Source organism: Taudactylus pleione, unplaced genomic scaffold, assembly GCF_031769625.1.
Source record: "Taudactylus pleione unplaced genomic scaffold, aTauple2 ptg000702l, whole genome shotgun sequence".
NCBI classification, from domain to species: Eukaryota; Metazoa; Chordata; class Amphibia; order Anura; family Myobatrachidae; genus Taudactylus; species Taudactylus pleione.
In genome coordinates, this window is record NW_028285104.1 from 969,222 (window position 1) to 991,372 (window position 22,151).

The 22,151-nt window shown below is 42.5% G+C and overlaps 1 protein-coding gene across 4 annotated transcripts in view; it reads right to left on the reverse strand.

The window, feature by feature from the left end:
• Positions 1 to 9,878: 9,878 nt before the first annotated feature.
• ATP11B (ATPase phospholipid transporting 11B (putative)) overlaps positions 9,879 to 22,151 on the reverse strand; it is a 156,068-nt gene continuing 143,795 nt past the window's right edge. Inside the window, exons 29-30 of one of the 4 annotated variants that reach the window (XM_088456371.1) lie at positions 17,139 to 17,272; positions 9,879 to 11,012 (exon numbers count right to left, since the gene is read on the reverse strand). In XM_088456371.1, the coding sequence (XP_088312497.1) occupies positions 10,931 to 11,012; positions 17,139 to 17,272 (216 nt within the window). In that variant the 3' untranslated portion in view covers positions 9,879 to 10,930. Of the gene's footprint in view, positions 11,013 to 15,738; positions 17,273 to 22,151 lie in introns of those variants that run through there. The other 3 variants (XM_088456372.1, XM_088456369.1, XM_088456373.1) reach the window with 3 other exon arrangements.

The window sequence follows — 22,151 nt, forward strand, 5'->3', positions numbered from 1 at the left end:
TGGGCAAGAATAAAGCCAGTCCGGTCTTGATGAATTAGTAATAACATTACTTGACCAGCCAGCCGGTCACTATAATCAGCAAAACATTTAAGATCTGCATAAAGTTGTGAGATCTGCAGGTAATAAGAGCATAAGCTTGAATCTCTCTCTGGTTTAGGGAGGACAATAATCTGGGCTCACATGAAGACGAAGTTGTATCGTGTCTAATTAAAAACCGCATTGAAAATACGAGTGAAGGCAAAAGCTTTAAAAATAAATAAATAAACAATTAAAAAAAATCAGTGTGCTTTTTGTACTTTTGCCATAAATCCAATCGGACCATAAGCACAAGAGACTTTTATTTCTTTAATAAATGCTCTTCAGTGGCTATTTTCAAGTTAATCAAGTCCGTTTAAGAGGGTGATAACTAGAGAAACGTACAAGTTTGCAGGCTTTATAGGGGGAGAGTTTAATGGTGCAATATAATTGTAGAGGGAGGTATAACAGGAACAAAAGTCCTGTGCTAGTTTATTAGATTGAAGGTAAGTTTCCCAGTTTGTATTTGAATAGAATGAATGTTATAACGGTAATGTCTGGCTAGTAATTGGCAAGTAAAGAAATCGATTTCAGCGTTGTGCCAGCAAGTTCTGACAAAATTCCTCTTTAAAGGCCATTAAATTCCTGTACATTTAAGACATAGGGCTAATATCTGCCTGGTTGCCCTCGTCTAGGCAGATACAAAATTACAAAGCTGATTAGTTTGCTGTAAATGGAGCTTTGTTAGCTTCCCATATAGTGGTCAGTGCCAGCTCAATAATGATTAAACTATTTGGAAATCCCATGTGGGGTCCTGACTCGCATGCTGCACCAATGTTTAAGAGAAAGCTCACAGTACTTAGTGGTATGGTGTGTCCCCTACCGTACTTCACTTTGGAACAGAGATTGCCGAACTTTGCCATTACAGTCCATGTTTAAGAATATCAATGCTTGAGCACAGGTGACTTAATCAGTACCTCAGTCAATTTGATTTAACCATCTACACTTAAGCATGGATATCCTTAAAACCTGGACTTTAATGGCAGAGTTTGGCAACCTCTGTTTTGGGGCATTGTAAAGTCATAGCTTGCTTAACATTCCGGTTACTTAAATAAGAACAACACTGTGTATAGGTTATTACTGGATTCATACACAGGGGTATTGCCAGTGATGTCAACCATAATTGTTACACAATCCTTTACGAACCGTTACAAAGCCTCAAAGGATAGGGTGTAAACAAGAGAGAACAGACACTCAAAAAGAGCACTAAGGGAGATGAACTGTGACATCTTGATTTACCAGGAAGTCCTCAAAAATCCAGTTAACTCCTGCCTGCATCTGGGGGACACTACCACCATGGAGACATTCCAAAGCTATTGCTATGGTTCAAAGCTATAAAAGGGTTGAAAATGGGTAAAGGTATGGACAGAGGACCAAATAGTTGCCTAGTGTTCCCGCTAGGCTGTTTTAGCGGGGTGCGGCGCCCTGCCTTCCTTCTGGAGGGCAAAAAGCACCCTGCCCTCACAGCCTGCGGGTGTGCCGTCTTCACCCGCGGGTCGCAGTGTCCCGCGGGTGGAGAAATGTGCGGTGACCGGTCACCGCCGAAGAATAGATGCCGGGCACATGCGCCCGGCATCTATTCTCCCTGTCTGCAGCGCTTGGGGGCTGCCCGGCGTGTCCGTAAGTGCCGGGCACGCCCCAAGAGTGACGAAAAGGGGACGCGTCTTATAGACACGCCCCCTTTTTGATGGCCACGCCCTCTTTTCGGACGCGGGCGCACTATTGTGCCCTCTCTAGCTCCGGCGCCCTGCTTGCCGCTGGAGCTAGAGTGAACACTAGTTGCCTGACAACTGCTCAGCCAAAGCTTTGTGCCTAGCTGCCCGAAAAACAACAACTAATCTGGTGGAGTGAGACAAAATTTGGGCTTGAATATACTGCCCAGCACCAGAGTACACCTGCTGAATTATGGCTCTAATACACATGGCGCAAGTCTTCTTAGATGTTGGCCAACCTTACTTCTTCATACAGGATGAACAAACTGACTTACCGGAAAAACTGCCAGCACTCTAACCAGGTCCAAAAGTACAAGCTGGCTCTGTTCAGAAAGAACCTTAGCCATTTAACCCTGGAATCACAATCTCCTGATTAAGACAGAAACTTGATGCCATCACATGCTACTGACGAAGGTGCTGGTACCACAGAAACATGTTAAGTCAAGCACCACCAAGCCCCTATATCGCCATGCTTTGGCTCTACAGATATGTCCTCCCTCCAGTCATGCCAAACAGCCGCTCTCAACATGCCTGGTTCCATAAGACTCTGGTATCACCGGGCATGTTTTTCCGCAATGTGATGCGACTAGGATGCACCAGGGGACTGTGCTGATTAATTTGATATGCAACACTTGTATATCTGTGTGCGACTGAGTCTCTCAATCAGTATGCGAAGTGCTATGATGCAATGGCAGCAGCTTTGTTCCACACTAATATCTGTTTCATGGAAAAGTCCATGAAACGGACATTGCATCCAATAAGGAGGAATACTGGTCCCGGGACCTGGAAAAATAAGAGTTATGGTAGACTTACCTTTGTTAACTCTTTTTCTTCGAGGTACATAGGGTCCACAGGAACTATCATGGGGGTATGTGGTTGGAGTGATCCAGGCACCAAACAGGCAAAGCTAACTCTCAGAATGTCCTGGTCCTCCTCCATATATACCCCACCCACAGGCAATCAGATTGTAAACAAGCCCAATGGCAGGAGAAGCAAGTACAAATTACACTAGAAACACTCAGGATGAGTGAATCAGCGACAAGAAGGAACAGATCCCAACTGAGGCCAGGTGCTTCAGGGTGGGTGCCCTGTGGACCTCGAAGAAAAAGTAACAAAAAGGTAAATCTACCATAAGTCTCATTTTCTTCTTCAGGTTCCATAGGGTCCACAGGAACTACCTTGGGGATGTCCTAAAGCAGTTCCCTTAAGGATGGGGACGCTCCTGAGCAGAGAGGAGAATTCGCGGGCCAAAGGAAGCATCCTGGAAGGCAAAAGTGTCAAATGCATGAAATTTTATGAAAGTGTGGACAGAAGAACAAGTGGCCACCTTGTACAACTGTCCAACAGAGGCGCCATGTCTAAATGCCCACGATGGTCCCACAGACGAATGTGCTATCACCCTGTTAGGAATAGGGAGATCAGCCTGTGTATAAACCGGAGCTATAGTCATATACAGCCACCGAGCCAGAGTCTGCTTGTTAGCTGGTCAGCCTCGCTTGTGAAAACCATATAACACAAAAAGAGCATCTGATTTCCTGAGGGAGTTGGTATGATCCACATAGATACGAAGGGCTCGAACCACATCCAGGGAAGCTTCACCTACAGAAAAAAGTCTGAAGACTGAAATGCCAGAGCTACAATTTCTTCATTCATATGAAAACGGGATACCACCTTCGGAAGGTAACCCGTCCGTGTACAGAGGAGAGCTCTATTCTGGTGAAAAATTAAAAATGGGGAGTGACATGAAAGCGCTGCCAAATCAGAAACTCTGCGAGCTGAGGAGAAAAAATATCTTCACTGTCAACCATTTGAGGTCCACTGTGTCCAAGGGCTCAAAGGGAGGAGCCTGCAGCGCCCTGAGAACCAAGGATAAATCCCACGGTGTAGGGACAAACTGTGGTTGACGGTGGAGAAATATCCGGCAGGGGAGCGATTCTGTGCTGGAACCAAATTGACAATGCAGAAACCTGAACATTCAAGGTAGCCAGGAAAAGACCGAGGTCTTGTCCAGCCTGGAGAAAAGTAAGAACTCGGGAGAACCTAAAAACTTTAGGGTCATACTCTCTGTGGGAACACCACTGAATAAAAAAATGCCAAATCCTGTAATAGAGGCAGGCAGAGGAAGGCTTTCTTGCCCTGAGCATCGTCTGAATAACAGAAGCAGAAAAACCTTTTGCTTTTAAGACAGAAGACTCAAGAGCCATGCCGTCAAAGCCAGGTGAGGTAGGTCCGGATGTAGGCAGTGACCCTGCACTAACAAATCCGGCCGTAGAGGAAGTGGATTGTCTGTAGATAGACATGTCAGACCGGTGAACCAATGTCGCCTGGGCCAAGCCTGAGCTATTAGTATCACCCTGCCACCTTCTTGCTTGAATTTCCTGTGGACCCTTCGTACCGGGGAGATTGGAGGAAACCGGTATGCCAGCCTAAAGTCCCACCTCACTGCCAGAGCATCCACGAAGGTGGCTTAGCGGTCTCTTGTCCTGGACCCGTGTTTGTGATGTGATGCCATGAGGTCTACTTCCGGTAGTCACCACTTGTCCACCAGGAGTTGAAAGACGTCCAGGTGGAGAACCCATTCTCCAGCGGGTATGTTCTGATGACTTAGGAAGTACGCTTCCCAGTTGAGGACACCTGGGATGAATATCGCCGAGATTGCTGGAAGATGGCGTTCTGCCCAAACCAGAATGTTTGCGCCACTTCCCTCATGGCTGCCCGACTTGGTGTGCCTCCTTGATGGTTGATGTAGGCCACTGTTGTCGCGTTGTTGGACTGAATCTGGACAGGCCTGCTCTGAAAGAGGTCCTGTGGCAGAATGAGCGCCTTGTGCACTGCACGAAGCTCCAGAATGTTTATGGGCAGGTGACTTTCCTGAACTGTCCATTTTCCCTGAAAGGTGTGATGACCTGTCACCGCGCCCCATCCTTGAAGACTTGCGTCCGTGGTGAGAACCCAATTTGGGATACATAATGGGTGACCCTTGTTCAGATGAGCTGTCTGCAGCCACCATGAGAGGAAGAGACGAACCTCTGGAGAGATGAGAATCGTTTGAGACCTTATCAGATGATACTGACCGTCCAACTGAGACAGAATCCATCACTGCAGGGGCCTGGAATGGAACTGGGCATATGACAATGTCGATGATGGATACCATGGACCCCAGGACCTGCATTGCTGAGTGAACTGATACCGTAGGGTTTTCATACAGAACTTAGGCACATGGATAAACCTGTTGAGAGATTTCAGATTCAGAATAGGGCGATGAGACAGATTTGGCTTCTGAATCAAGAATACATTTGAATAATAACCCCTTCCTTGTTGGGCCAAAGGAATGGGGATTATTACCCCTGAACTCAACAGGGCACGGAATAACCTCTTGGAGTGCCAGGGCCCTGACCGGGTCTAATGGGGGAGCTGTACTAAAACTTCTGAAGGGGATGCCTCAGAACCATGAGGGCATACCCTTGGGTGATCACTTCTCGAACCCAAGCATCCATTATTTTTTTATGCCAGGCGTAAGAAAACTGGAGAAGTCGGCCTCCCACCTTGAGAACCCCCAGGGGGAGGCCCGCACCATCAGGCAGAAGGCTTATCGTCCGGCTTGGAAGCTGGATGTCTGACCGACCATGATTTCTTGGTTTGCGGTTTGGCCATCCTGCGGGAATTATTTTGTCTTGAAAAAGACTGTCCCTTTGCCCTTCCCTGCGGGCGAAAGGTCCGAAACGAAGACTGCCTATATTTAGAGGTAGTTGCTGATGGTAATCCATCAGATTTTGATGCTGCCAACGTAGCCACTATGCTATCCAATTCTGGTCCAAACAGTATTTTTGCAGCAACAGGCAAGGATTTGAGAGCTTTCTTGGATCCCGCATCTGCTTTCCAGGACCTTAACCAAAGTGTTCTGCGAGCAACAACCGAAGTTGCCGATAGCTAGAAGTCCTGCGTTAATAACCGCTTCTCCCACATAAGCAGCTGCTTCTTGCCTTTGGGAGAGATAGGACAGTTGTTCTCTGGTAGCCTGTGGCATACTGTCTTCCAGTGCTTTCGTCCATTCTTCCATAGCCTTGGCTACCCAGGCTACGGCCATAGCCGACTGGGTAATAGCTCCAGATAATGAGAAAACTGATTTCGATCATGTTTCAAGCTTTTTATCTTTAACATCCTTGAGTGAGGATGGAATAGGTAATGTAGAGCTCTTGATCAACTGTGTCACATGAGCAACTACAGTCGGAGGGACTTCCAACTTAGTACATTCACCAGGAGAAAATGGGTACAGAGATGTTAATTTCCTTGTAGCATGGAAACGCCTATCTGGAGTGCTCCATACTTCAGCCATGAGGTCCGTCAGCTGCTCAGACTGAGGAAAGTAATCCTTTACCACTTTCTAATGCCTAAAAACCGGAGTCTTAGATTTAGGGGGACCTTCTCTTCCTCTATACTAAGGATGGATCTAATACCTCTTCACCTCTTACCAGAGAGGGGACATCCACGGAGGATTGGTGGTCTTCCCCAGCCGAGAGAGACCCAGAAGAGGAACCATGTGTATCCTCATCTGATGTGTTAGACTCCCCAGGCTGCTTTTGATGGGATACTCTCTTATGCCCATGTTTAATGGTAATTGGTCTATTCGCTTGCACCACTTGCTGAGCAACGGTAGACGGTTGAACCATACTCTGACTTGAGTGAGCATAGGCATCCATCCAGAAAGGATGCATCCCCCAAATAAATAGCAGGAGGTAACTGCTGCGGTTACCCCATAGTGGGAGGCAGGACCGGTCCACTAAATGCAATATAACCTAAGACCAAGAGGACACCCAGGGTGGCTCTTGTACAGTAGCTGGTGTACCGGATTGGAGAGGTGGCTCCTTATAACAGCCAACACACAAACCATCTTGCATGAAATCCTGGGCTGACAGACCCGCCGAACAGGATTTACATGAAACCAGCACAGGAGCCTCACCCTCCTGCTTCCCTTTAACTTTTGAAATATCAATGTATAAAAGGTACAAGGTATAAATGCAATGTAATGTGACAGTCTTCACAAGAATCCAGTATTTGTCAAGTACACAGAAAAACCCCACACCCCTTGTACAGAGAGATGAGGAGAAACACAGTTAGTTATAACTGACAGTAAGAAATAAAAGGCAGTATCAATACAGCAGCTAGCACAAGTCACATACAATGCATATGCAATTTACTTGAAATGGGCTCTGAATCAACTGACCACCACCCAAGGCTTGGTAGGATTTAGAGCACTATGGACCTCATTCAGAGGCGGTCGTTAGTTGCAAGCGGTCGCACTGAATCAGGGCGGCCGCTTGCATCCTGAACGATCGCCTCCTTGTCGATCGCTAAGCTGTGGGTTAACACCCACAGCTCTAGCGACCGACATGAGTGATGGTCACGATGGTCAAGACCATCGCGGCTTACGACCAGACCCTAAGGTTGGGTCTGAGCACTCGTAAGCCCCAGGGAGCTTCCTGCTCTAATCGAGCAGGAAGCTGCCCACTGACATCAGCAATGATGTCAGTGGGGCCGCCCCCAAATGGCAAGCGTTCTGGCAGGAACGCCTCCGTTTGGGCAGGCACGCCCCCTGCTCGCCTCCCAAACGGGGCAAGCTGTCACTCACCATCGACAGCTCGCCCCGTCTGCTGCGAGACCCCTAGCGACGGAACGTCCGTTGCTAGCCGGGTCTCGCGCATGCGCACAACGGAGTCGGCTCCGTCGTGCGCATGCCCAATGGGGCAACATCGAGTCAGTTGCGAGTGCTCAGTGCTTGTGACCGACTCTGAATGACCCCATATATACCTGACCCAGGGGAGAGGTATACAGGGAAACAAACCCAATCCTTCTGCAGCTTCAGCAGAGAACCGATGGTGGACTGTGAGTGTCTCATATACACGAGGAGGAGCAACCCAGATGCAAGAAACTTTCGTAGGATCTGCGTCTGGGTCGAGGGATGGGCTGCTGGAGGAGAGCCCACCTCTCCTAGGCTGCATCAACTGGCCGGGTACGCTGGCCTCATGGCCGTAGATGTGTCTACTGCCGATGCCCGGTGGCAGACAATAAAGCCCCGGTGGTCTAGTGAGGACGCGGACTGTCTCGGGCCTCACTGCAGCAGCTTCTGAAATTGCCTTACCTGACCTCTCCGTGCGTCAGATTGCAGTCCGGGCCTCCAGCATCGCTGCTAGCTAAGCTCCGCTGTGACCTGCCAAAATCACAGAGACGTTTTACTGGTTTTGCGGCACCAACAGGAGTTGCAGTGCATACGTCTTGTTAGGACGCTCAGCACTGCTAACCCAATAATACAGCTTGGTACTGCCTGAGCAGTCCCCTGTTATAAAGGTGCGTCTGATCCTGTAGAGCACCAAACAAAAAACTGAATGCCTGTGACTGGGATAGGGGTATATATGGAGGAAGACCAGGGCATTCTGGGAGCTAAAGCTTTGACTGTTTGGTGCCTGGATCACTCCAACCACATACCCCCAAGGTAGTTCCAGTGGGACCCTACGGAACCTGAAGAAGAAACAATCTGTTTACCTTGGTTTTGAATCTGGAGACCATCAAATCTACATGTGGTTGACCCCTACATTCTACCAATAGTCAGAATAACCCCAGATAGAGAGACCCTTCTTCAAATCCTCTGGGAGAATGGAGGGAGAACTTCGAAAGTAAGCCATCCAATTCTCTACTCCCAAATACTGCTGAAATTGTTCTGCCCATGATAAGTTCGCCAAAGCACTCCTTTTGCTCAGATTTATATATGCCACATCTGTTCTGCCCATGCTAAGATCGCCAAAGCACTCCTTGTGCCCAGATTTATATATGTCACAAATTTTTTTATGGGTGCTTGTCCCAGGAGATCAAGGACGTAACCTCCATAATTCCCATAATGCATCAGTCTGTTCGAAACAGAAGAAGGGTTAAACCACCCACCATACTTGGCTGGGTGTTTTTTCTGTCAAGCATTCTGTTTGTCTGAGGACCTTGGCCCTTTGCACCTAGGAAACTCTTTGCCTGTGTGCCATCGTCTGTCTACTTTTACATGGCCTGAATGGATCCCATAAAGAAACCCATCCAGAGCACCAAGGGGTCAGAATTCAGACAGTTAGAATATTAACAGTGGCATCCCCATGGATTTTGGTAAGTGTTTTAACCCAAAACTTAAACCTAACCCTCCCCCTAGTGCCTAATCTCAATACTTACCATTGGAATCTGACTAGATTGTGACCATCGGGATGCCGCTGTAAATATTGTTTCCGTCTGCATTTTGACTGTCGGTATCCTGACTACATCCCCTCTGGATCCCTTTTGTTGGTCTATTGCCAAAAACACCTGGGTTCCCAAACTACTGGCTGAGAAAAAGAAATAAATAACTTTTTTCCCCTGTAGCTTCTAAAATCCTTCTATATAAAGTAGGCTCAGCACCAAATAGAAAAGCCTTATCAAAGGATAATGCCTCTAAAGGTTTCATGGGCCCTAAATCAGCCTACCAACATTTGAGACATAGTACTTGTCTGACTTTAAAAGTCAATAAAAGCTTCCTCCCCAGGTACTCAGATACTACTTTAGAATGCTATTTGTCAGTTAAAGATGCTCCGTCCTGAATGGAAAGAGTAGTGGTCTTAAATAGAAATGTCACCTTAACACCTACTCTAGGTGATTCTTCTCTATGTGCCATAATTTCTGGCGAAATAGAGTGTACTATAGGAATCTGCTGTAGTGTAGTAAACTTTTTTATCTAATCTTAATCATGGCACTCTAACAAACTAGAAGAATAAATAAGGATGTAGCTCTCCAACAAACTGACATTTGTGCAGATCAAGGAAAAGAACCCTCATTTTTATTTTCCATTTTTTGAGGACATCTCCACGGTTATTTTCTCATAGCCTGTGTTTCAAGCTGGAACGATTGTTAGAACACTAGTAAATATGGCAGAAATTAAAATAAAATGTAAACAAAAATTTCAACTGCGTACGTGCCAATGTCTTGCCAGCCTCTTACAGCATAGGCTCTTAATATAAAGAGGCTGCAAGATGAATTTGTAAATTACATGTGCACATAGCCATAGTAAATGGTAAACCACATATATCTCTTTAGACTGTAAACATTTTAATAAAATAAAATGAAGTCAACAGTGGTAAATCTTCTGGATAGAACATTATTACCCAACGTGTTAAAAAATACACCTGGAACAGAAAAACATTTGTAATAATCTTGCCTGAGCTATAGAAAGGCTGCTGCCTGCTAAACCATGCTTTGTAACATTCATGGTGTCCTATACCATTAGAGGCATCTCTCTCTGGTGTTTAAAGTAGGGACTTCCAAAAGACAGTCAAAAATCCAATGAAAAATGTATCCATCACCTTTACTATCTAAATTAAAATAAGTTTGTTCAGTACATGGAAACATTACACATTTCCTATGAGATAACTATTGTACATGTTCTAATGCTCTTTCAAACAGTTGTGTTTTGGTATTTGGCCAGCACCATTGGAACACCAATATTAAAAGAATAAACAGTTATTTAAAGGGACTAACAGCCAGGCTATGTCAGCGAAATCAACATCTCGGAAAGTGTGGGACACTTCGTATCAATCCCACGTTATGAACATAACTACTTCAATGTTGTGACTGACAAGGAAGTAATTTCCATACTACTTTTAAAACAATTTTGCAAAAATTACATTTCAAGAATGAGTTTTAAATTTCCAAGTCATTGACAGAAACGCCTTCATTGGTATTGCACCAATAACTAAAGTGAGGTCCAAATGAAATAAATAACAGTAGCATCAATTAAAAAAATAAAATCTGTTAATTTTCCCGCATACAGCACATGAATGATGACTACTCATTAGCTGAAACAAAAATGTAAATATACAAAGTCAATCCTGATCAATGAAAGCTTGGAATGTCATTGTTGACTTAACAAAAAAACTACAAGGCTCTCTTCTCATTATAATGTGAAACACCTATTTAGGTTTGAGATGCCCCACTCAATTGCACATTCTTGGCCCATTTTCAAAAGTCAGCATCACTTGAGGCTTGATGATGTAAGACAATACATTCAGGTGCAATAAATATTTAGAATAAGGCAAAGTTCTGGAGAACTAGCAGGACATTTATACCAATAAGGCCTGCCCTTAGCACGTAGATGAATCCATGGCCGAAAGAGTCAAGATGCTTCTGTCGTTTGAATAGAAGGGATCCATTTCACTCCAAGATCTAGAGCAACAAAAAGAAACAAATGGGCAAACTAGAAACCTCTCACTTACATCTAAAGAAATATGTGTCCCCTAGTCTTCTGCGCTGGTTAAGGGACTCACATGGATACTGCAGGTACAACCATTTTTTATGGTTTGATCAATTAGAAACATTTTAAAACTATTCAAGACATACAAAATTGCTATAGTACATGCATGAAAGCCAAATAGTTCATTTACAGGTAGCAAGTCTGGCTCAACTATTTACCCTAAAGCAGACATTATATGTATTATAAGAAACCTATCAACTGGGAGTGATAAACTATAGAGAATATAATAGAACATAATCTGATTTTTCTCATGTGACACCCAAAATGTAGTTTTGGAGATAGATGGATGATTTAATACTACAAACTTTTATACCAAAAATACAACAGCTCTAGGATGGAGCAGGTATTTTCTTCAGTGGTGTCAGACAATAGTTTGTGCCCTTCCAGTAAATAAAGCACAATTTTCAAAGAGTTGCTTTAATGACAAACTGGAGTAAAAGAAACACTTCTCTGCATCACAAAAGTACTTCAGCTTGGTGACAGGGGAAAGTTCCCTCTTCACTTCCATGCATCAGCACTTCGGGATAGCACCATTAGTGACAATTCTGCTCTAGGCGCGCATCACATGGGAAACTGAATAAATGGTGTCTTAGATTCATATACAGAACAGTAGAAATCTATGGGGGGGGGGTATTCAATTTGGAGCGAAAAGTCTGTGCTGGTCTTTTTGCTCCACATCGGAGGTTTTCCGGGGATAAAGTATCGGGCGCGTGCCCGCTTTATCCCCGTATTCAATTAGATCGCAGCGAAAACGTGACCCGGCGGAAAGGTAGGCATCGGAGTAAATAGGACATTTTCGGGAATTCATCCTAGGACCCCCTTAATGATGTCCTGACATGGAGGATCACTGTGGGTACCCCCGTTTTTCCCTGCAAAAGGTAATTAGGGTTTTTAAATAGCCGCGGCAGGTGTTTATTCCCGACTTTGAAGAAGTGATTAAGAATAGCACTTAGGTATTTTTGGGGCAAAAAATAACTATGCCCATCAAATTTGGGGTACATGAAAATGGGTGCAAGCATATTTTTAAGTCCCTAAAGCACATTTTGAAAATTCTTCAAAAATTTGCCTGCCGCTACCACCCGCATTCTTTCAAACACCTGCCGCATACTTGGGAACCCCCCCTGAATTAATTTCGTTATTTAAAAACTTGTTCCCCATATTTTTTTTAACCCCAAAATTAAAATATATTTGGGGTGTCCTATTTGTTTTTTTTTACTTTTTTTGACAGTTCATTTTAGGGGCTAGTCCCAGGGGTGCAGACTTTTTTTTTTTTAAGCCTGCACCCCTAAACTCCAATTCTGCACTTTTTTTCGCCATGTAAAACATGGTGAAAACGTATCCCCGTTTTTTATCTAAGACTTTTCGCACCGGCAAAAAAAGTCTTTGAAATTGAATACGGGGATAATTCAAACATGCGAAAATGACGTCATCGGCGTCATTCTGACTTTTCGCAGCCAAATTGAATATGGCCCTAAATCTCTAAAGATAACTTACCAATAACTCAGGTTTTTAGTTAGGATTTTACATTTATTGATAAACGGCAGTTTGATAATTCTGTGGCTAGCTTATCCCAAAGAGAATTTTAATGGATGAGCAAGTCTATTTATAATTAGATATATATATAGCTAATTTTTTACAGTACACCATTCAATTAAGTTTAAGGTGCAAATTCAATTAGCCGTGAGGTTATATCACATGGTCTGTGCTCCCAGGTAAAGTGCCCAGAGCTATTCAATTAGAAAGACAGTAATCAATAATGATTGCACCATCTAGACACAGAGCATTAACTGCAGCCACAGGTTGGTCATGTCTTTAGTTGACTAGCCCCTGACACTTTACCTGGAAGAACAGACTGCGTGACACAACCGACGAGTAATTCAATCTGCCCCTAAACACTAGGCTCTTGTTTATTATTTTTTTAACCATGCTGACTGCAGGGTTTTATGTTCTATATATGGTAATACTTTTAACTTGCTAGTGCTAAGTATCTAGGAAACATAAATATTAAACCTGGCAAATAAATTATTCCTTTTTCTGCCACTGAAAATTAGCACGTTTAGTTTTAATACCCACAGATTCTTTCAGCTTGCACCTAACCTATGCTCTAGTTCAGTGAGCTAAATACAACCAGACCATGAAATGCTGAATGGCTAGTCTATATGAATATTGGTGGAAGCACAAAATTGCCCATAGAGGCAGCTTTCATCAATTCCTATGGTTACCATAATGATGGGCAATCTCTAGGTAAACATATGCCTGTGCTTTAGTCAATGTGTGGCGAATGGAACTATAAACTTGTGTGGGATTAAAGAAAACCATTTGGCAGTAATGACGGCGATGTAGGATGCCATCAGGAGAGTCGCCATTAAGAATGGAATGCTTACTTAGTAATTGACCAGGGTTAGAAATACACTCATAACCAAATGGAAATATAATAGGACCATTCCAATATATACAGTGTCAGTTTAAAAATAAATTACCGATCCACTGTACCACCAACAGGGGGTGCCTTCCTCAAGGCCAGTGGGGGAAGCCATTATGAAATCAGCCCTACATAGTTTAGAACCCCATACCCAAATGTGTCATATGGCCACTTCCATCTGCCAATGTAATAATAGTTACCAACTGTTAATGCTCTTAGTATTGTTATTACAGCAGCCATATTTAGTGATGACATCATTAGGGTGTGCGTCTGACATTGCCATCTGCTGCTCTGTTCATTGGGTCCTTCTTTGAGGCCCAATTTCATTATGGCATCACGTGGCAGTCCCTATGTAGGGACCATACTATTCAGGCACAGTGTGTTGGTAATTCAGCTTTAAATGGATTTTGAATATAGTAGAATCTTCCTTAAAACACAAGAAGGCACCAAAGCACCCTATTACCAAAAATCTAGATCATACATGACAAAATTATCCAGCTGTAAAAACCACTGCAAACAAATTCTTAATTTAGTAATGCAAAAAAAATAAAAAAAATCTAACTGTTATTCTGGGTGGAATTATATTTATCACACCAATTTCTACATCTCATCTGACTTTAGATAATGCAGAGTATACACACAGATAAATTGTCTTGTATGATACAGTTAATTATAGCAAGTATTTCATTTTTATAGGGCAGAGACTCCCAACACCAGTTGTCAAAAGCAAACAGTTCAAACACTAAAAGATATATTGATTTACTCAATTGTGGCTAACCAGAAAAAGCCTTTTTACCTGCAAGACATTAATGGAGCCACCACATAATTAATTTGCCTTACAGCCCCGTGCTAAGAGAGCCTTTTACCAACCAGTAGGTTACAGAGGAAAAATCAGCATGTACTGATGTCTAAGCCATGCACTTACATTAAAATGTTACCATGATCTTTCCAAGCAAAAGGATGGTAGAAAATGACACTAGAACAGAAATTCATAGTGGTTCAGTTTTGTCGAACTGAACCACAGCAACAATCCACCGAGTTGTCATTCTGCAACAGTCTGGGTTACAATTCATTAACCAACAAAACACCAAATTTCAAAATAAAATTTTTATTGCTCTACTGATCAAATGAAGGGCATTGGCATGCAGCTGGCTCAAGCAGCTAACTTGCCACTATGAATGGTGATTATCTCGATCACACCAGCAATGCTTGCATACTTTTAGTGTATCTATGTCTACATTTTGTTTTTTTTATGTGATAGCGTTCCATGTAAATAAGCAGAAAGACATACTGTATTAAGCATTATAGTAGGTAAAATATAACCACTGCAATGCTAATTCTGGGAATTACAATTTTAGTTCAAAAGCTCATTTTCTGGACAGTTAAAAGTTATTCATTTGGTGTTTTGAAGTGGCTCGAGATGGTTACGTTTTTGTCTGACAAGTGATCTGTACAAATTATATTCACTATTTGTTCCTTTAAAGTGTTCCCATCACCTACATACAAGGGAGGCAGCTGTTTCATGGGCTGAGACGATTATTCATAACACTACAGATGATCAATTCACTAATACATGGAGCAATATTACTAATGCTGGGCATAAACTCTACAATTATCTGTCAGATATCTGTCCAATCTGGCTGGTTGGAATGAAAACCTGGTAATATATGGGAGCCAATGACAATCATCCATTTGCTCACAAACACTGAAAAACAGACAAAAATAATCATTCAGACAAATTGGTTAAATCAAATGAATTTAACCAAATTTGACCAACCAATTTTGCACATTTTCCAGTGTTGACCATATGGTCAAATGTCACTGGCTCCCATACATTGCCAGATTTTCATTCCAACCAGCCAGATTGGACAGATAATTGTAGAGTGTATGCCCAGAATAAGCAGTGGCTTTTGCCATTAAAAAAACTGCAGAAAACTGTCAAAACTGAGGCAAGAGGCACACTTTAAAGGAACTAGTAGCATTTAAGTATACATTTATGTGAGGTCACTTCCTAATGAAAAAATATGTTTTAATAAAACCAAACATAACAAATTGGTTTCCTTCCCTGTGTGATGAACAATAAATACACATTTCAGGATACTGTTAGCAAAACACAAGCCAGACAAGACATAAGTGCCATCACTGCAGAATGTGAAGGGGCAAGAACAACAACTCTGTAGGTGCAATATTTCAAATGACATAGGTCATAGAAAAGGAAAGATTTAGATTTTATTGAGAAACCCCAATTAAAGTACAGAGGATAATAAGCTAATAGGTGAAAGATTGAAATGCTGGGAAGAAAAAAAACACCATTAACATTATTGCCAGACGCAGCTTTTCCATTTGGCTAAACAAAACAGCATTAGTGATTTTTGCAAAGATGAGTTTATTTATGAAAATGGGGATATCGGATAAGAATACTAAAAAAAAATACAATTTGCTTATAATTTTATAAATATTTACTCTTGTTGATGCTCTGAGCCACACACATACAGTCATTTAAAGTAAAAATATGCATTTTATACCTTGCCATTTATGCTCTCTATATAAAAACAGTTTGCATATTGCTTATTGGAAACATACATTAACATAAAAGGAATAAACGGAGCCAGGGATAAAAGTGTTGCTTACAGACAATGTTGTGGGCTGAACTAAACCTTAGGAGAGTGCTGCCTATCAATTCATGGATCTAGTTCGATAAAATGCCCTATGCGGGAGTGATAACACCAGCCCCTAGTGGAAGTTATTACCTGCATTCTCATGAATGGTTCAGTAGAGAAATGGTTTCATCTACAGTGTGTAGGTCTACACTTTACAACAACACTTGCTGAGATATATTCAATGCGAATTAGAGCAAAGATACTGTGCAATGTGCATTATATGCCTTCAACATTGAATAGATTTAAAATAATGCCAAGAAGTATGGCATAACCCAAATGACTTTAAAAATCTGGGTTTTCTTTTTTCTCATGTGAATATCACATTTAAAGAAAAAAAAAAAAAAAACACGAAACAATGATTAATCACAATCATCAGTATAGTTTCTAAGTTTGCGCAATAAATGGGATATGGTCTGTACAAAGAAAGGTGATACACAAAAGGTTCTTCAGATAAAATCAGCTGCTGTTGGGATTTCAATAACAAATCTATTTTAGTGTCCTTTTAAATCTAGTCTTCAACAGAATAGCCTTTATTCTGGGACACTTTCCATACTGAACCCATAATGCTCTACCATCTTAAGAAAAACCTTGTGTGTATCATGTAAGAACCAAAGTCACAAAAGTCGATTTAAAGCCCCAGAAATCAAATGATCATACAAGGAAATGCTGCCCAGTAGTGAAATATGCAGACAAGATCCAAGCCAAAAGAAAAGAAAAAAAAAGCCAGACATTTCAAAGACATAACACAGAAGCATTATATAAAAATGTACAGAAGACATTGGAAATTAACAGTAAGAAAAGTTCATTAACACATTGCTCCTCCTTGCTTTGAATTCCTATGAGCAATATGTGTAATAGAGAGAAATTGCCCCTAGTCATCTAAAGCTGCAGGTTCGTCATTTTCCAGTTTATAGGAGACCCGTTGGCAGCAAAGGCTATTTAGAGAGGTTTCACACCTGGTGACCCTTGGCGCAGTGCATCGCCCCATCATTCGTTCCAACAGTCTTCTAACAGACACGCATGCTGTCTCCCCGCCTGTGTAGCAGCACATTGAGTCCAAGCAGTTGATACCTGATCCTGTCTCAGTAAGCTGAGGAGATAGAAACAGAACAACAGTGAGTTGTTACAAGTGTATTTAAACCTTTATCAATTAGAGAAACATGTGTGACATTGTGTTTCAGGAAAACTAGACAATCAAGAGATGTTAGGAAAAAAAATACTATAGCTGGCAAGTAACAACTAGTTATCATCCCTTTTAAAAATCCATAATATTAATATCTTCATTCATACTAGACAGGACAGCCAACATAAAAGACAGAACGTTATGCATTGATAGTGCAGTAGCAAACATGCTATCAGGCAAATGCTTTAATTCAATATTCAGCTGAAGAGAAAATATGCCCACATCTGGCCTGGACTTAAACACTAAACAATAGTCACATTTCTGTCATTAATACATTTTATTCTATTTCCTTAAATTAATACAAGCATATGGAAGTAACAAGGCACAGCAAGCAGGGCCGTAGCTAGGGTAGTGCGACCGGTGCCATCGCACAGGGCACCACAGGTCAGGGGGCGCTGTTTGGGCCTGTCAAATTTCTGTTTATTATCATTCTTGCTTGTAGCTTCCTCTTATTTCATCCCCAGCATCTCCTGGCCTCCCCTATCTCTTCCCTGGCCATTCCCCATGAGGTCATTCCCCTTTTTTGGGTGCATTATGTCTCTTTGAAAAATGAGAGGGGCGCCAATGCTCTTTCTGGCACAGGGCACCAAAAAGTCTAGTTACGGCTCTGACAGCAAGTAATGCTTAAATAGAAAACAAGATCCTGCTACATACAAAAAAAAAAAAGTTATATATAATACAAACTTATTTTGCTGTATATAATATACTCCATTAATGTCTCAGACAGAAACCATGGTTGCTCTCTGCACTAACAATTAGCCATATTTTGTTATTACAGACAGTTAAAATTATGCATTTCAAATATATGAGTCTTAGGGGTTGATTCAATTAAATGCAAGTTGGGTCTTGTGTTGTTCTCACGTCGAACTCGCACTATGAATTACGTTTGCATATACAATACAATTCTAAACTTGCATTGCTTTTTCTAAAGAAATCTGCAATATTCTGTACACAGCCCACTGAGCAGTTGAAAGAGTAGGGAAAATCTTGTAAAGTCAGGACACAGTGCAGAACCTGTGGTACACCCTCCCAATAATCACATACTTAAGGAAGCATCATTTGGCCAATAAAGACATGTCAGTTTTTAGGTGAATTTCTCTAAAATGCTCAATAATAGGTTTAAAGGTGTATGTAAAAGGTGTGTAATGGTGTATTGATGGGACAGGAGTTTTAGAGCTTTCAGATGGCAGCTAAAAAAGCATTTTGTTAATGTTTCTATCTATGGTATATATTATTCACATCCCAGAGACTAGGGAATGGATCACTCAGGCATACATTATATACAGCTCTGTAATAAGAGAAACACAGAAAATAATAGGATACTGATCTTTGTTGTGGTGGTTCTGATTAAAGTATTAACTTATTAGAAATAGAGTACTATTCACATTTACCGGTCACCTCTCTGTGTAAAGCTAGGTACACACTATGCGATTCTCGGGTCGACATGGCTATATCTGTCAGATAAGCCAGATAATTATGTAGTGTACGCAGCACCAAGGCCCAAGGGTCCGTCTAAATCCCGTCGGTACAGCTCCCGATATAGCGTGTGCTGCACACACTATGTCGCTCCCGTCGGAAAAGCATTGTTCAATAATTTGTAGTGTTTAGAGATCTCAGTCCAAAACTGTATATAAAAAAGTCACCTCAACCATTTGAAGTACAGGGGACAGTTTGAAAAAAAGCAATTATTATGTAACGTGCGCTGTCCACAGCTGTTATTGGGATTGTTTTGGTTTGTAAATCTGTCTAATCGTTGGCAAAATCTGTCAAGTGTGTACCTAGTTTTACACTGAAGAGCTCTCCATAATCTCAGTCTGGGAATCTGTCAATCTGGTTTGAAACTGTACATTGACACAGACAATTGAATGATTTTGGTTCTTACCTGTTAAATCGTTTTATGTGATGCTACAGGAGACACTGGAGAGACAACGGGGTATAGCTGAGTCTAGAACTAACAGTTAATTTTTAGACAGCTCAGACTCATTCTCTCCTATACCCCCACCCCCTGCTCAGACAGGCAATTTACAAGCCCCAAAGGCTAGAGAGGAAGAGGAGAAAAACTAGACACACCCAACACACACACAAACAGAGTGAGCGAACCTGGGATGCCTCAATACAAAAACACCACCCAAGCAGAGCCAAGAGGGTCCCCCGTGGTATCAGTGAAATGTATTTATCAGGCAAGAACCAAAATCCTGTTCTCGCATTCAGCCGCGGTGGACACTACAGAGACAATAGGGACGTCCCACAGCTGTCCACTAAGGGAAGGAACGCTCCTGAGCTAAGTGGGGAACCCTCATCCTGAAAGTAGCTTCCCTAGAGGCGAATGTGTCAAATTGGTAGAACCTGATAAAGGTGTATGCTGAGCACCACGTGGCAATCCTACAAAGCTACTCCACCAAAGCACCAAGCTAAATCGCCCAGGTGGTCCCCACCAAATTGGTCGAGTGACCTGTCACCAAGCACAAATGAAGAGTTTGTGACACAAAAATCCTTAGATTATTCATGACAAATGGGGATGGCCCACACCACGTCTAGTAACTGCATAGATACGTGAGGGTCATCCTGACCTTCAACATGGAAGGGAGGGATCATAATCTCTCATGGTTAATATGAAACTGGGAGACCACCTTTGGAAGAAAAGTCTGAGTGGTCTGTAGAACTGCTCTGTACGGGTGAAAGAACAGACACTGAGATCTGCGAGATAACGCACTTGACTGAGAGACCGGCTGGGCTAAAGAAATCTCCAAAAGGATAACTGTCTTCCATATGAGCGAATTGAGGTGCACAAATTATAAAGGCTCAAAGGTGAGCACTTTTATTATTGTGTGGTTAAAGGCAGTGGGCAAAAATGAAGGGTGAGCAAATAAAAAATGGAAAGAGAAGGAGACTAAACAATAAACTAAGAGAAAAGAATAATAAAATAGAATTAAATGGAACAAAAAAACTACTTGTAATGTTTAAGTTCTTTTAAAGCATTTTATAGGCTCTGGCCGGTACCATGCTGTAGTAGAATCTGTGGACTAACCCTATTCTTACCCTATGGCTTGCGGGGTCTTCAGACCTAACTCTTAGTCCTCCCCGAATAGTTTCTCTGGGTATCGAGTGCGGCAGTTCCAGCCGCCATGGCCGTGGAGAATGTAGATGACGTCACATGCTGTGCCGATAAAGCCCACTGTAGTATGAACCTGGCTTGGCCCGTGCTTCTGCGGGCATGCAATGCATTTCGTAGCTGCTTGCTACTTTATCAAGGATAATGTAGCAAGCAGCTACTAAGGAGTTTATTTTATTTATGGTTTAGTTTCCGTCTCCTTCCATTTTTTATTTGCTCACCCTTCATTTTTTTCCCCCACTGCCTTTAACCACACAATATTAATAGCGCTCAGCATCACATAATTACAAATTATCTTTTTGGCAGAGCAGCTTTACATGTACATATTAAGCGCAGATGACCTAAAGACTCCGCAAGGGGAGGCCGTTGAGTCCGGAGGGCAATGAGAAGCTGCAGGTTCCAGCATCTGAACCTAACCTTGAATGGATTGAGATACCCAGTGAGGCTCAACTACAAGATGTGAAGGAGCAATGGGAGACCCCGCCAGAGTGGAATCTGAAGGGCACGGTCCGGAGAGCTCCAATTGTTTGGCCAACTCTGACATTGCCTGGGACTGGGAGGAAGCCCATGCTGGCTCCAGCAGATGGAAAACTATCTGGGGTCTCAATTACGGAGGAGTCAGAGCCCACCATGGTCCCGAGCAACACTTACAATTTTGTCTTGACATTTAGTGCAGCAAAGGGGCTTTGAAACAGACGCAACTTTCTATGTGGTAGGAAATTCACTTAGCAGACATATCTGAATGTAATGTACTACCCACAGAAGGCACCGTAGTAGCCAGTGAGGGCGTTCACTTTGTATAGAAAATTAGAGAATGTAGTGTAAATGACTGAACAGGCATAGAGCACTGATAAAGCATCTCACAATATAATCTAATGAGACTAAAGTTAGAGAACAGTCTGGAAGTACAGTCTTGTGCAGAACAGTGAAAATACACACTATTAAACAGTATATAATGCAATATAAAGAATAATAGAAATGTAACAGGTTGGTGTGTATAATAAGTAAACAAAACATGGGGCACTATATATAGTATAAGGGCACAGTCGTGCCCGACTGTGCCCTTATATTAAGGCTGAACCGAAAAAAACTGAATTCTCCCATAGAGAACTCCCGAGGGGGGGCATGGTGTTTGAGGGGCTACACCTCAAAAGCTATTGGAGGTACAGAGCTGAAATTTGGCATTGGTGGGTAGAACTGTCGCTCAGTGTCGCATGCCAAATATCAGGGCAAAAAAAATTGAGGATTTGAGAACAATCTAAAGTTCCAACTGTCAGTTTTTTTCTGACACTCAATTAGGACCACATTTCTGCCATCTCTATGGGGGATTTTTGGGAAGGAGTAAGTCAGGGTAGGGGGTGAATTTAGACTTGGGGTCTGTTTTGCTAGGTAGCTATTGTTCCAGGGTAGGTGCTTTTGGGGTTCAGGTAAATTAGAAAGTTACGGTTTTTAAACTATTGCCTGTCAAATGCGCCATTACAGAGATAGGAAGCTTCAACTTGTTTGAGCAGCCTCAGTTGGTGCCTTCAGCAGGTGTACTCACTGTGGCTTTACTTGGGTGCACCAAGCTGGCTGGCCAGTGCGGGAGTTAGCAGCGGCGGAACCCGGCAATTGTAGCGGGCGTTAGCAGCAGCGGAGACCTGGTGACGATGTGGCAATTAGCCAGGTGAGGTC